At 42.0% G+C, this 14672-nt stretch overlaps 1 protein-coding gene across 1 annotated transcript in view; it reads right to left on the minus strand.

The window, feature by feature from the left end:
* Positions 1-2438: 2438 nt before the first annotated feature.
* The window catches only part of Ntn4 (netrin 4), a 123700-nt gene continuing 111466 nt past the window's right edge, over positions 2439-14672 (minus strand). Inside the window, exons 8-10 of the mRNA XM_052165503.1 lie at positions 10943-11011; positions 8125-8295; positions 2439-3405 (exon numbers count right to left, since the gene is read on the minus strand). Of these exons, the coding sequence (XP_052021463.1) occupies positions 3269-3405; positions 8125-8295; positions 10943-11011 (377 nt within the window). The 3' untranslated portion in view covers positions 2439-3268. The remainder of the gene's footprint in view (positions 3406-8124; positions 8296-10942; positions 11012-14672) is intronic.

Genomic DNA, 14672 nt, shown 5'->3' on the forward strand with positions numbered 1-14672 from the left:
CACCATATTTGCCGTTCTTTTTAAAAGGCAATATTTTAAGTGCAATGGAGCATCCTATATCTGATGCTTTCAAACTATTTTTATGGGTCTGATATAGTTCCCCATATGTTGTATAAGTTGCCTGAGAAACTGTAAAGCTAGATACTTGTTTATCTTCTGGGACAGATAGGAAGATGTGAGAAGCCAAGAGACTTGCTACAGGTGAAAACAGATTTTGCAGGAATATGTATAATGTAGTTCTGATCATATAAAAGAGAGAGAGAGAGAGAGAGAGAGAGAGAGAGAGAGAGAGAGAGAAAGAGAGAGAGAGAGGAGATGACATATATACACATACACATACATACATATATATTCATGGAAAACTATTTCATAAATACTAAATATTATTGTGAATGGAGGAGGGTTGGAATAGAAATAATTGTTCTCATTCTGTGTGTGTATGTGTGTGCGTGCACGTGTGAGTGTGAGCGTGCCTACATGTACCTTGGTGCCCGTATGGAGAATCAGGGGAGCACTTTGGGGAGTCAGCCTTCAGCCTTCTCCGTCCACCACGCCCGACTTGGGGATTGAACTCAGGCTGCCAGGTTTGCTGCTGACCCACTGACCCACCTCACTAGCCCTCTTTTGTGTTTCAATTTGTGCTATAATTCCTGTGGCAGGTGAGCGGGTTATGAGGGTTAGGATGCTTGCTGCCAGGTCAGACCTGAGCGAGAGCCCTGGAACCCGAACAGTGGGAAGGAGGAGGCGCCTGCCAGTTGCCCTTTGACCCTGACATGAGTGCTCTAGCGTGGACACTCCCCATTAACCAATATAAAAATAAGTGAGCTTAAAAGTAAGTGTGTTTTCCTGGAGAGATGACTCAGCCCATTAAAGGCTAGGCTCACTACGGAAAACATAAAAAATAAATACGTTATAAAAAAACTGTGATGTAATAGCCAAAGGCTGTAGAAAAAAAATCCCTTTAAATTTGCTTCTACTCTGTTGCTAAGTCCTAGTGACTGGGTAGAAATGCAGTCTTTCTCCATAATTTATTGTCTTTTAAGACTATTTAATGCGTGCGCGCGCTTGTGTGTGTGTGTGTGTGTATTTGTGTGTGTATGTATTTGTGTGTGTTTGTGTGTATATGTGTGTGTGTTTGTGTGTGTGTATATTTGTGTGTGTATGTGTGTATTTGTGTATGTGTGTGTTTGTTTGTGTGTATTTGTGTGTGTGTGTGTATTTGTGTTTGTGTGTGTGTGTCTGTAGGTCAGAGGACAACATTTTGGGAAAGCTGGCTCTTTCCTTCCACCCTGTTGAAGCATTATCTCTTTCTCTTTCCCTTTCTTTTTCACTCCTCCTCCCTCCCCTTCCCTCCATCTGTCCTCCCTCCCTTTCTCCCTCCCCCTGCCCTCCTCCCTCCTTCCCTCCCTCCTCTCCTCCCTCCTCTTCTCCCTCCCTCCCTCTTTCCCTCCTCCTCCCTCCTTCTCTCCCTTTCTTACTCCCTTCCCCCTCTCTCCCCCTCCCTCCCTCCCTCCCTCCCTTTGTTTTTGTTTTTGTTTTGAGACAGGGTTTCTCTGTGTAGCCCTGGCTGTCTGAGAACTTGCTGTTTAGACCAGGCTTGGCCTTGAACTCAGAAATCTGCCTGTCTCAGCCTCTGGAGTGCTGGGAGTAACTTTTTTAAAGAAAAAAAAACCCACTAATTTATTTATTGTGTGTGTGTGTGTGTGTAGTGTGTTGGCGTGTGTGTATTCTGATGCACAGGTAGACATCAGAGGACAACTTTGCTCAGGTCAGTTCATTTCTTTTCAAGTGTGGGTTCTAGGGCTCAGCTCAGGCCATCAGCATGCATGGCAAATGCTTCTACCCACTGAGCCCTTTCCCAGGTCCCTCAGAATTAATTCCCCTTGGAATTAGATTTAAGTTCCCTTATTAAGAGAAGCTAATCTGTAGCATCATTGAAGAATTGGTCAGGAGACAAAGTTCAGGAGGCCATCTGCCTTTATTACATACACGAAATATAAAAACAAAGTCACAAAGCAATATATATATATTTGTGTGAGTCCACAGGACCTCAGGGAAAAATATGCTCCGGATATGAATCTAAGGTTTCGGCACTGTGGTTCCTGGTTTGTAAGTTCAAGTACAGTAAAAACTGTCTGCAGCAGGGCTATGCCTGGACAAAGAAGACGGAAGACAATGAAACAGAGCAAGTTGGTGAGCTATCACATACGTTGGGTTAGGAAATGGGCAAAAGTACTGTTAATACAAGAAGGAAGAAAACTGGTCCAATATTCATGTTTAAATACTAAACAAAAAATAGAACAAATTCTGTGTTTACAATAATTTTCGAAGTGTGTACAAGTGCTTCACAAATAAATGAACTTTTTAACATTTAAACTCTACTTCCCTCTCTATGCAAACATATTTCTACATTTATGTTTTTTTCTTTTAAAGTCTCTCTCTCTCTCTCTCTCTCTCTCTCTCTCTCTCTCTCTCTCTCTCTCTCATTATGGCCAGTATCTCACAATCTACCCTCTCACCCCAAACGGAGACTTCACACAAACATTCTCCTTTTAGGCTGCATGATTACAGTGTTTCTCCCAGTGTCTGGAGCTAACAGCATAGCTTCCTTTAGCCACAGTTCCTCTCCATCCACAGTGGCGGAGCGTCTATTTCAGCAGGGTCTTCAGCAGCCCTTCTCTTCTCTGCCTGTCAGTAGCCGTCTCCAGACTTTCACAAGTGCTAGGTAAAGTGCTTTACACAAGGAAATACTATATATACACAGAGAAGTCCCATCCACATCCCGCACACCGACGTCCACACACAGCACACAAGACAAGGCTCTCTTTAAGAAATGCCTTTCCTGCAAATAGAGTTGGAGGGTGGGGGTTGGGGGTTAGGGGCGTGTTTCCCTAAAATCTCATTAATTCCTCAAATATCATCAAACACATATCTGAAGCGGGGAAGAGACCTTGTCAGCAGTACGGCCCTTAATGGATGACAGTGATGTCACTATTAAAATAATTCGTAATGACTATGGCTTTCAGAACCAGTTTCACTTAAAGCAGGTATCGGCGTGGGGTTTTCATCTCTCTTTATGAAATAAAACTGTTTTCAAACACAGATCCAGAATGGATAGGTTAGACAAGGCCTATGCAAATGGAATATTTTTCCCCCTACATTTTGGCACTTAAAAAAATATTCCAGTTTTATTTGGAGGTCTCTTTTTCATTAGACTTGTGTATCTGCTATCTAGAGAAGAGCCCTTGTGTGCTTAAGACCTTCAGTGCTACACGCAGTCTCTCTTTAAGATGTTCATGACTCTTCTGCCAAGAGCTGCTTTCCAGTGCTGGACGAAGCTTTTCATATTCACAATCAATTTGCCTGTTCTTAGGTCCTCGTGGCCGGCGACCAGGTACTCCAAGCCTGAAAACACAGACCGGGGGAGGGGGGAGAACAAATTACACTTTTTTTTTTTTGGCTTTGTTCTGTGTTCATTTTTGTCTTTTTGAGACACGGTTTCTCCATGTAGCCCTGGCTATCCCTGCTCTGTAGACCAGGCTGGCCTGGAACACACAGAGATCCACCAGCCTCTGCCCCTGGGATATCAGGATTAAAGGCATGCATTAAAGGCATTAGATGCAGCATCACCATCTGGAAGACACTAAACTCTAGTAAAGGAGGTGCTGTGGCTTTAGCACTTCCACACATTACTGGTTCATAGTTTTATATAGGCATGGATAAGATAATTATAGATACTAAGAGATGACATTAAGTATATATTATATACCATATACTATACGCATATTATCTCGTGACCTTGACGTCAACTTATAAAGTATCTTGTCTCTTTCGTCTGAATGAGAAATTGAGGCTCAGAAGTTAGGAGGCTTATTCAGTTTCTCCTACTAAATAGCAGCACTTTGACTCAAACTCAGAGCTGTCTGATTCTTGGCTTTTGGATTGTTTGCCCCAAGAGAGGGGGGGGGGGAGAGGGGGAGGGGAGGGAAAGGGGAGGGAGAGGGGGGGAGGGGAAGAAGGGAGAGAGGAGGAGAAGGGGGGAGAGGGGGAAGAGGGGGAGGGGGAAGAGGGAAAGGGGGGAGAGGGGGAAAGGGGGGAGGGGGAAGGGGAGAGGGGGGAGAGGGGGGAGGGAGATCAGTGTGCACTTGATCTATAAATATTCCCTGGAGATCACTGTGTGTGTGTTTGGTAGCAGCAATTAAGAAGGGGTTTACAAGCCGGGTGGTGGTGGCACACACCTGTAATCCCAGCACTTGGGAGGCAGAGGCAGGTAGATCTCTGAGTTTGAGGTTAGCCTGGTCTATAGACCAAGTTCCACAACCTAGCCTTTGGCGAGAGTTCCAGGACAGCCAGGGTTACACAGAGAAATCCTGTCTTGAAATATAGCAAGTTAACTACCAAACTAAACCAAAACAAGCCTTTGCAAAAGTGAAGCAGCTATTTGTAAAATGTTGAAATAAACTACAGATCACATAGAAGAACACATATTCTCCATATACACTTTGAGGAATTAATATAAGTAGCTTGTTTATGAACAAAATAAAAAAATGAAAAAAAAACTGATGAGACCTTATCAGACTCAATACTGCCCTTATAATTTAAAAACATTCAGGCTTAAGAAAAAAAAATGCTAACAACTGCACAGTGACAACCCTCTCTCTTTATGTATTAATTAAAGAAATGACGGTATACTACTTGGTGTCAATTTTGACATCCAGAAACAATTTTATAAAAGACAGGATTAGAAAAATAAGTATGCCTATAACTTTCTAAGACAAAAAGCTGTATACTTTAAATTTTTCAATGAAAACACTGGATGTTAAAATTCAAATAAATATCAGTTTAAATGTATGAGCCATGCATAGTGATATATGTTTGTAACCCCAGTTTTTATGGCTACTTGTGACACTAAGGCAAGAGGATTCCAAGTCTGAGTCACCTGAGCAATTTAGCAGGACCTTGTCTCAAAGTAAAAAGGATTGTATATAGCTCAGAGCTAGGATGCTCTCATGGCTATGAGAAATGACTTAGGTTCAATCCCTAGTAAAACCTAATACATATATATATTGTATGTGTGTGTGTATGCATATGTATGCATGTATATATGTATGTATGTATGCATTGCTTTGTCTAATACTTAGATAATAAAGTTCTCGTTTTACAAATACAATAAGCATTTAAAAAAACCACCAGAACTTCGGGACTGGTGAGATGACTCAGTGGTTAAGAGCAGGGGCTTTTCTTACAGAGGACCCTGGTTTGATTCCCAGCACCCACATGACAGTTCCCAATCATTTGTAACTCCAATCCCAGGAGACCCGACACCCTCTTCCAGCCTCTGTGCATACATGAACACGGTGCGCAAACACGCATGTGGGCAAAACATGCGTTATACATAAAATATAAATATACATTTAAAAACATGAATAAAGACTTGAAGATCAAGACTAGTATTTTAGATTACTTTAAAGCCACAAATAGAACAAATAGTATAGGAATTTACCACTTACCTTATGGATATAAAACTAATGATATTGAATAAACCCCTAAAGAGTACCATCAAACCATAACACACAGTGCCTTCATTTACATCTCTTTGTAGTACGTGTGTGTGTGTGTGTGTGTGTGTGTGTAAAGATTTATTTGTGTATTTTATGTATATGAGTGCTCTGTCTTTATGCTAGCCAGAAGAGGCCATCAGATCCCAAATGGTTGTGAGGTACCTTGTGGGTGCTGGGAATTGAACTCAGGACCTCTGGAAGAGTAGCCAGTGCCCTTAACCAATGAGCCACCTCTCCAGGCACAGTAGCACTTATATTTAATTTGTCTATCTTTACAGTTTGATGTCTGCTTTGTTATACGTTGTTTGAGGGCACAGTTTTTTAATCCATGAAAAAAGGAAGTGTACTTTGGCGCTAGTGTTGGTGGTGAAAGATACAAAATGGACACAAAATATCCATTATCCATGACTCCCAGAGCACAAGGCTGCATGGAGGGCCGGCAGATTGGGCTCTTTCTCCCTCTCCGTCTCTCTGTCTCTCTGTCTCTCCCTGTGTGTCTCTCAGTCTCGCTCTGTGTCTCTGTCTCTCTCTCTCTTCTTTCCTTCCTTCCTCCCCACTCCCACCCCCTTTTGGATTCTCTGTGTAGCCCTGATTGTCCTGGAACTCACTCTGTAGACCAGGCTGGCCTCCAACCCAGAAATCCACCTGCCTCTGCCTCCCAAGTGCTGGGATTAAAGGCGTGCGCCACCACCGCCCAGGCAGAAAGCTCCTTTTCAAAGGCAGCTGGGGAGACAAGTTGGGGCGTAAGGTTTCAGAGTTTTCTTATCAGTCTTCTTCAGTTTTAGTCATTGAACTTGTAAAAGTGGAAAAACAAAAGCCAACCGAAACAGTGTCTGGTTTTGCTTTGGCAGCCTCCAGATTTTTCTTCAAAGCAAGTAAACATGTTTTCAAGAATTCTTTGAATAATTGTGCTTATGTTTTCAATTGTGATGAACTCAGTTGGTTCTTTGACTCTGGCACAGACTTGAATAGGAAATATAGCTCACTTCCTGGAGGGTGGCGCAGATGGCTTTGTTTTTAATGTCATTCTGCAAAACTGAATTAGTCTCTCTCTCTCTCTCTCTGTCTCTTTTTTCCTTTTCGCCAAGATAATAGAAAATTATCCATTAGAGCCCTTAAGCACAGATCATTGGAAAACAGAATTTAAATGAATGACTTTTTGTTTCCTGTATTCAAAAATCCAAGTTCTTATTTATTTTTTGGAACTATTCATTTTTACAATTAAGAACGTTTCCCTTTTACCTTATTGAAATTTAAATGAAATTAAATGAAATAAACATCAGAGGGGTGAAAGTATAAAAACATCAGTTAACTTGAGAAAACATTATTTTTTTAATCTTGCTGTTTAAATGTTCAGATTAGGGGATATTTTATTTGTAGTTTTTTCTCTGTTATCTGTTTCTTTTCATTTGTTAATTAAGAGTTCTTATTAACACAACTGTGGTTTCCTGGCTCATAAGGAGAGTAATTAGACCCAGAATATAAATGATGTACCTGTCTCAGTGGTGTCCTATAACACAGATGATTACTGCATATGCAGGAAATCACAAAAGGCAGGAAGAGGGAAGAAGGCTTTTTAGAAGCATTTGTTTTCCCAGAACCGAATATTGATCATTTTGGTAGTATTATTTGAATGTTAATGCTGAAAGAGCATTGGAGGTCTATGATGAGAAGGATTTAAAATCCTGCTTTCACATTTAGCAAGGGAGCAGAGAAGCAGCTGCGGACACAGTCCATGAGGTGGGTGTGTACATGTAGGATACAGTTTTTGCAATCATCACCTGAGGTCTTACACATCCTGATGGAAGGTTGTCATAGGAGATCCCTATCTCAGCTGAGTACCATTACCAGAGAGCTATCTTTTAGAGTTGTGGAAGTCTGAACTCCTAAAGGGTCAAGCGTCAGAACTCACCCATGACCACTATCACCACCACCTCTGCCTTACATTTTTAAGGTTGAAATCAAATCTCGCTCCGTTCCAGGTCTTACTAAGATTGTATTTAAATCATTTCCCTGGCTGTTTCTCATTTCAGAACCAGAATGACCATTCAACGGAAAGCAACCCCGATGAACATTGAGAGTTGATTTCTCTCCAGGAGAAACAGATGCTTCTCACGCAGCAGTAGAAGCGGTTTCAGTGTTATTTGCACAGATGGGCTTTTGCGCCGGCGCTTCCTTCGGGAACAGGTTCTCGTGTAATAGGACCTGGCTTTCAATAACGCAGAGTGACCGATAAGCTCATGGAAGTGTGGCCAGTGCCGCGGGCACCTGGAGCCAATCTGAGGCTCCACTTTCAGGACACAGAGTATTATATTGCTGGATTTCAAAATACTTTCCTTTTATAGAGCACATGGAAGAGATGTGTGTGTGTGTGTGTGTGTGTGTGTGTGTGTGTGTGTGCATTTTAATGGTAGTTCAAAGAGTTCCTTTTGGATTTTACCCAGTGTTCCTAAGGTAAAAGGAGAGATGCTTTTATGGCCGTCTGGTTCAGACGATGTAAGAGAAGACAGCCAAAGTGCAGAGAGACAAGGGTCACAGGCTGGGAAGTCTAACCGGTGCTCACCTGGATTGAGGATTGGGCAGGTGCAGCCTCTGTTAGTCCAGGACTCCGGATACAGTGTTCTCTTGCCTCGTAAAATCTTCAGCTTGGTAGACTTTAAGACTTTCTTAATCTTCACATTGACCTCAGCGTGGGAGCCTTTATCATGAGCTGATAAAATCTTGATTTTTAACACTGTAATGAATGACATAATTCCAAATGTTAAAAAAAAAAAGCATACAGAGTTCAGGTTTTTTGTTGAAATTGGAACTATTCAAATAGTCATTTCCACATGTGAGGGAAGGGCGAATTGATGAAAATCAGGATACCGGAAAAATCTGCTCTTAAGATCACAAGGCACATTTACTTTTGCAGTGATTTAATCTCATTTATATTCTATTTTCTCCTTTTTAATTCTTTTTTAAAAAGATTTATTTATTTACATTACATATATGAGTACACTGTAGCTGGTGTAGGTAGTCTTTAGACACACCAGAAGAGGGCATCGGATTCCATTATAGATGGTTGTGAGTCACCATGTGGTTGCTGGGATTTGAACTCAGGACCTCTGGAAGAGCAGTCAGTGCTCTTAATCGCTGAGCCATCTCTCCAGCCCCCTTTTACTTTCTCTTTATTGGGAAATTTCAACCTTTGCCCCTTCTGATATTATGACACTGGGAAGACATTAAGCACTGCCTATTGCAAATGCAATTTTAAGTATATTCAGCTGAGCCAGGCGTGGTGGCACACACCTTAATCCTAGCACTCTGGGAGGCAGAAGCAGGCGGGTCTCTCTAAGTTCTAGGCCAGCCTGGTCTACAGAGTGAGTGTCAGGATAGCCAGGCCTACATAGAGAAACCCTGTCTCAGAAAGAAAAAAAAATTAAAACAAAAAAGTCTATTAATATATCAAATCTACACAGAGAGAATGAGTAGGTCTTTATTTAGATTCTGATCATATTATACTTCTTTGGTTGACTGTGCATGGTATTATGACAGAGAACAAAATGCTTTGGTAGAGTATATTTTACATCACTCTACAGAGGTTATGCAATATTATTGATTATTTACTGTCCTTTGGAGTACAATGCAAGCTTACTAGGTGAGGTAAACTGTCCTCCTACATGCTGGAAAGTCTGTAGTATTCTTTCCACTTGTTTTATTTTAAAATTATTTATTTTGATTTTATGTGTATGAGTGTTTGCCTGCATGTATGTATGTGCACCACATGTGTGCCTTAAGCCCAGGGAGGCCAGAAGAAGGCATCAGATCCCCTCCTAAAACTAGAGTAACAGACAGTTGCAAGCTACTGTGTGCAAACTGAGACCTGAACCCAGGTCCTCCGGAAGACTAGCAAGTGTTCTTAATTGCTGAACCATCTCTCCAGACCCTTCTTTTAATTTTTAATAAATACAAAATATTTCAAATTGACACATAGAAAATAGCACATGCTTGTGAAATCCTAAGTGATATTTTAATATATGCATTGTAAAGTGCAGAACAGAGTAAGCAGAGCAGTTCAAACATTCATCATTCTCAGCAATAAAATGCCCCCACTCCTCCCCCTCCCCGCCTACTGTACACACAGTGTTGTTGGGAATTGATTCTAATGCTTTGTCTTGATCCGGCCCCCAAATCGGTAATCTGTGTGTCCAAATGTTGAACATCCCTGTCCACAATTGTTTTTTTTTTTAATTTTTTATTTTCCTGAGACAGGGTTTCTCTGTGCAGCCCTGGCTGTCCTGGAACTCACTCTGTAGACCAGGCTGGCCCCAACTCAGAAATCTGCCTGCCTCTGCTTCCCAAGTGCAAGGATTAAAGGCATGCGCCGCCACTGCCCCATCCCAATTAGTTTTTGATTGCTCAAAAAAGAGGGGCAGAGAGAGAGGGGGCTCAGGACTTCTAGGTTCTCGGGAGAAGAAACAGAGGGAGGAGAAAGAAAGGATGTCTGCGAGAAGAAGGGAATAGGAAGGACCATGCTGGGAAGGACAGGAGGGAGTAATGGCCGAAATGTAGGTGTGAGAAGGAATGAGGCCCCCAGAAAGGCTGCCCAGAGCATCTTGGGCAGCAAAGATAAGGAGGCTGCCCAGAAGGAGCCAGTGCAACAAGATAAAATATAGATTTAAGAGGTGTTAAGTCAGGAATGCCGGAGGAGAGGAGATTGTGCTGGCTACGGGGAGGTTTAGAAATGTTTAGCCATTGAGCTAGTCAGGGCATAACAAAATCAGCTGGCGTGGTGTGCGTGTGTGCATGTGTGTGTGCATGCATGTGTGTGTGCCTCTGTATGTGCGTCTGTGTGTTTCATTCTCGAATCCAGAGAGCTCTTGGACTGGTGTAGTGTGTGTATGACCAGCCAGGAGCCAAAGTGGCTAATTCACTGCCACATAGAGTAATACACTATGATTACAGAGCCATTTAGAACCTAGTAAAAAGTCGTTATTTAAACCCATATGCTGTGTTTTTTGGCATTTGAATGGTAGAAGAATATTTAGAGACATTGAGAAACATATCATAGGTGAATCACCAATCTTTTGTTTTGTTTTGTTTTGTTTTGTTTTTTTGAGACAGATTTTCTCTGTGTAGCCCTGGCTGTCCTGGAACTCCATCTGTAGACCAGGCTGGCCTCGAACTCACAGGGATCCACGTGCCTCTGTCTCCTGAGTGCTGGGATTAAAGGCGTGTGGCACCACCAGTTTTAATGAATGCCTCATAAGCAGCCTTCTTACCACTGCCCAAGCATCTGATGCCTTGTGGAATCGCATAAGCCAGGCGTCTAGTTTCCTTAGAAGGCCCTGTACGTAGTCTGAATAGAGCATACTCAAGCTTCAAGGATTCAAACTCACCATATGAATACTTCATTCCACAGAAGGCCTTGGGGTTTCCTAACACCTGTTCCTTACATTCACATTTACCTGCAGAAAGCAAATAGAAAATTGTATTATTAGGGGGCACAGATCTATGTAACAGTTTACTCCTTCATTGATTCATATAACACATGGAAGTATTATGCAGTCATGAAAATGATTTAATAGAAGTAATGTCTCCTTCTAAATGCAATTATCATCTAATAAAATATCAACCGGAGTAAAATATGGAAGATGAAATCAACATCAAATTTTAGCGACAAAGTGATGTATTGATAAATACAGTCTACTGTCAATACTCTATGCTAATAAAAAAGAACAACTAAAAGTGTAAACCTATAGGAAAGTAACTGAATATACTAAATATCCAGTTCATTAAAATGTCGAGGAACATCAAATACAATACTTGGTGGTTGGTTGGAGGTAACTGGATAGCATATGACATGCTAGGCGCAGTGATATCCTTCGGAACACATAAGTATGAGCAAGATATGACTCTTGCCTAAGGCTTGCAACTTGGCAAGTCAAAGGGTGTGTCTAAAAAGTGACTGTGGCCTATGATAGAAGTCCAGCATACTTAGGTGGGAGGGTCCCATGTTCGGGAAGATGAGAAAAAGCCTTCGTGGTTGGAGAAAGATCTAGGAATGGTCTTTTACAAAAAGATGGGGTAGTTTCTTCCAACCGCTGAACTCATCTCCTAGAACTGTGGCATGGGAGAGAGCTGCCAGGCCCTGGAGAAGGCTTTCAAAACACCTTTGAACAGAAGTGAATGTCATAAAAATCAAGTTTTCAGTTAATGACAGAGGACTGTGGTATCGCTAACAGAAACAGGAGCATTTGGGGGAAATTCTGGGACTTTAGAGTTTTAAAGGCTTTAGTAGCAATTTGTCTATCTAGTTTGTTGCTCTAAGGGACACAGCTCTCAGAAGGGAAAGGCGGCCCAAGTCAGACCTCAGTAAGAGCAACAATCATGGTGCACCAGAGATACTGGGAAACAGACTTAGGTGGCAGAGTTTTGTTGGGTAGTCTGTCTCCCAGCTTTGCCTCTGAAGCCACACACTTTATCATGCGTGGACTTAGTCATCACTGATGTATGATGCTTTGGTCCCCATAGTTTCATGTGTTTGAATGTTTAACCATAGAGTGTGTCCGATTAGGAGGTGTGGCCTTGTTGGAGGAAGTGTATCACTGCGTAGGCGAGCGTTGAGGCCTCTAATGCTTAGGCTCCGCCCAGTGTGGAAGTCTCCTTCTGGCTGTCTTCAGCTCATCTCTTCCAGCACCTCGTCTGCCTGCACGCTGCCAGCTTCTCACTATGATGATAACAGACTGGACCTCTGAAATTATAAGCCAGCCCCTATCAAATGTTTCCCTTTCTAAGAATTGCCTTGGTCACAGTGTCTCTTCATGACAATAAAACCCTAAGACACGTGCAACACTTAGGTTCCAGAGACAGAGAAGATATTGGATTGGCCTCTAGGGCAAAATTGACTGGCACTAACCCAGAAGTATCAGGGAAGGGGGAAAATGGATCTGGTCAGGCCAAAATGGCGGTGGTCTAGGATAGAGGATGGAGTGAATCAGAGAAGGCTGACAAAACATTGGGGCAGAAACACCAATCCAGTGAGAGTGGCGTAGAAAACCCTGGCACATCAGCTATAGCAACCCATGCTGTAGAAAAGAGCATAAGATTTACAAGTGTAAACTCCCTAGTAGAATTAAATAGCAGAGGGAAAGAGAGGTTAAAGGTGCCCACAGCATGCTGTTGTGATTCGCTTACCATCTAAACACAGCAGAAGAACTCATTCAAAATGGCGGCAAGTGAATGGCCCACAGCCATTGAAAGCTGCATTTAAGGCTGCCACACGGCCTTAAAACCTAATGGAGTTACAAGTGAATGGTGTATACCATTCCCCACTATAAGGCTCTCCTGTCAGACCCTTTGGGGGCATGCACAAGTCTGTCATTTGAAGGTCTGTCTTTGGCTGCCTGACAATACCCTTTCTTCACATGCTTAAGAGTTCAAGAATTAACATGCATTGGCCAAGCTGGGGTGTGTGGGGGAATTTATGTTGTTGTCTCAGTTACACAGAAAGCTGAGCTCAAGGGACTATTCCCCAGGGGTTCACGCCCAGCCTGGACAGATCCATGAGAGCCAATCTCAGAGAACAAGATGTTGCATTTGTCAGGATTTAAGAAATGTGGAAATGGAAAAGGCCCGCTTGGTTACAGTAGGTGGCCAGAATGTTTTGAAAGATGAACATTGCTCACAGCTTTCTGGTACTAGTTAAAGCCAGGTTTGTTGTCCGGGAAGTCAGAGTTCCCATCTGGTATTTTCTACCTCACAAATGGTAGAAATGGTAGATTAGAGGGCTGGGAATGAGCTCAGCTGGAGAATTCTTTGCCTAGTGTGTACATGGCTCAGGGTTTCATCTCTGGCACTGAGGAAGGTGGGCGAAAGAGAAAGGGAGGGAGGGAAAGAGGAGAGAGGGAGAAAGAGAGAGAGGGAGAGAGAGAGATTAAGTTTACTTTATGACAAATACCAATTTTTGGCATATTGCTTTATAGTTATAGTTGAAAGCTTTTAACAGTGTTTACAGTAGGTTGATAGGCAGGTAGGCAGATTGATTGGAAGATGATGGGAATTTTAAGTGCTTAAGTAGCTGGCTGTCACTTTTGTTGAAGAAAGGGACCCAGGAACACTGAGCTACATCCAACAAGAATGTCAAAGCAGAGCTGTCGTCTTCCCTCAGGGACTCATCCAGATGGTTCCCAGAGGCTCCCTGGGGACATTCTAGGCCTGACAGCTGTGGGACACTGTATGTGCTCACTGGGCATGCCGCCAGCTCCCTGATAACATGCACGGCGGCTTTAGTGGATGTCCCGGAGTCCAAATGACCCGATTATTACAGATTTGGTCCAGCAAGCAGTTACAGATTAGAAATCATTGTGGCAGCAAAGTAGAAGACAGTTTTTAGAGTGGCTAAAGTGATACAATAGACTAAATACCACAAAGGCCAAAAATAATGATAAATATGTCTTCTTTCTCAAATGCCTAAAAGATAAATATGAGAACCAAGCACAGTGCACAGCTGTAATTCCAGCACTTGGGAGGCAGAGATGGCTTCATAGCTAACTCTGTCCCAAACACAAATAAATAGATAAGACAACCTCTTCTATATTCCCTACCTCCTTTCTATTATAAGTTAAAGTGAGACTACTAGGAACATTATTATGATACTATGTTTAGTGAGACAAACAGAATAGCAAATAACACTGACTTTCAAATTTGGGTTTATGGGTTTATGGATTTTGTTGGTTTTGAGACTGTGCTTCTCCATGTAGCCCTGATTGTTTTGGAACTTGCAATGTAAACTAACCTGGCCTTGAACTCACAGAGATCCTCATGCCTCTGTCTCCCAAATGCTGGGTTTAAAGGCTTGTGCTATCATGTCTGACTGGAATCAAAAAAAAAAAATCACACACCAAAATTCTTGGTCTTAGTTTATAGATTCCCTATGAAAGTGCTAAAAGATTGTTTTCTTCATTATTTAAAATGTAGATTAAATTAAATGACAATTCTAAATTTCTCTGTATGTCTAAAAATAATAAAATGTTTGAAAAATGTTATAGTCAAGTAATATAGTTTTGTAAATTCATACTGAAATACATTTGTATCTTTACTTACTTGTTTATTTATTTATCTCTGCAC

Source organism: Apodemus sylvaticus, chromosome 20 (genome assembly GCF_947179515.1).
Source record: "Apodemus sylvaticus chromosome 20, mApoSyl1.1, whole genome shotgun sequence".
NCBI lineage: Eukaryota > Metazoa > Chordata > Mammalia > Rodentia > Muridae > Apodemus > Apodemus sylvaticus.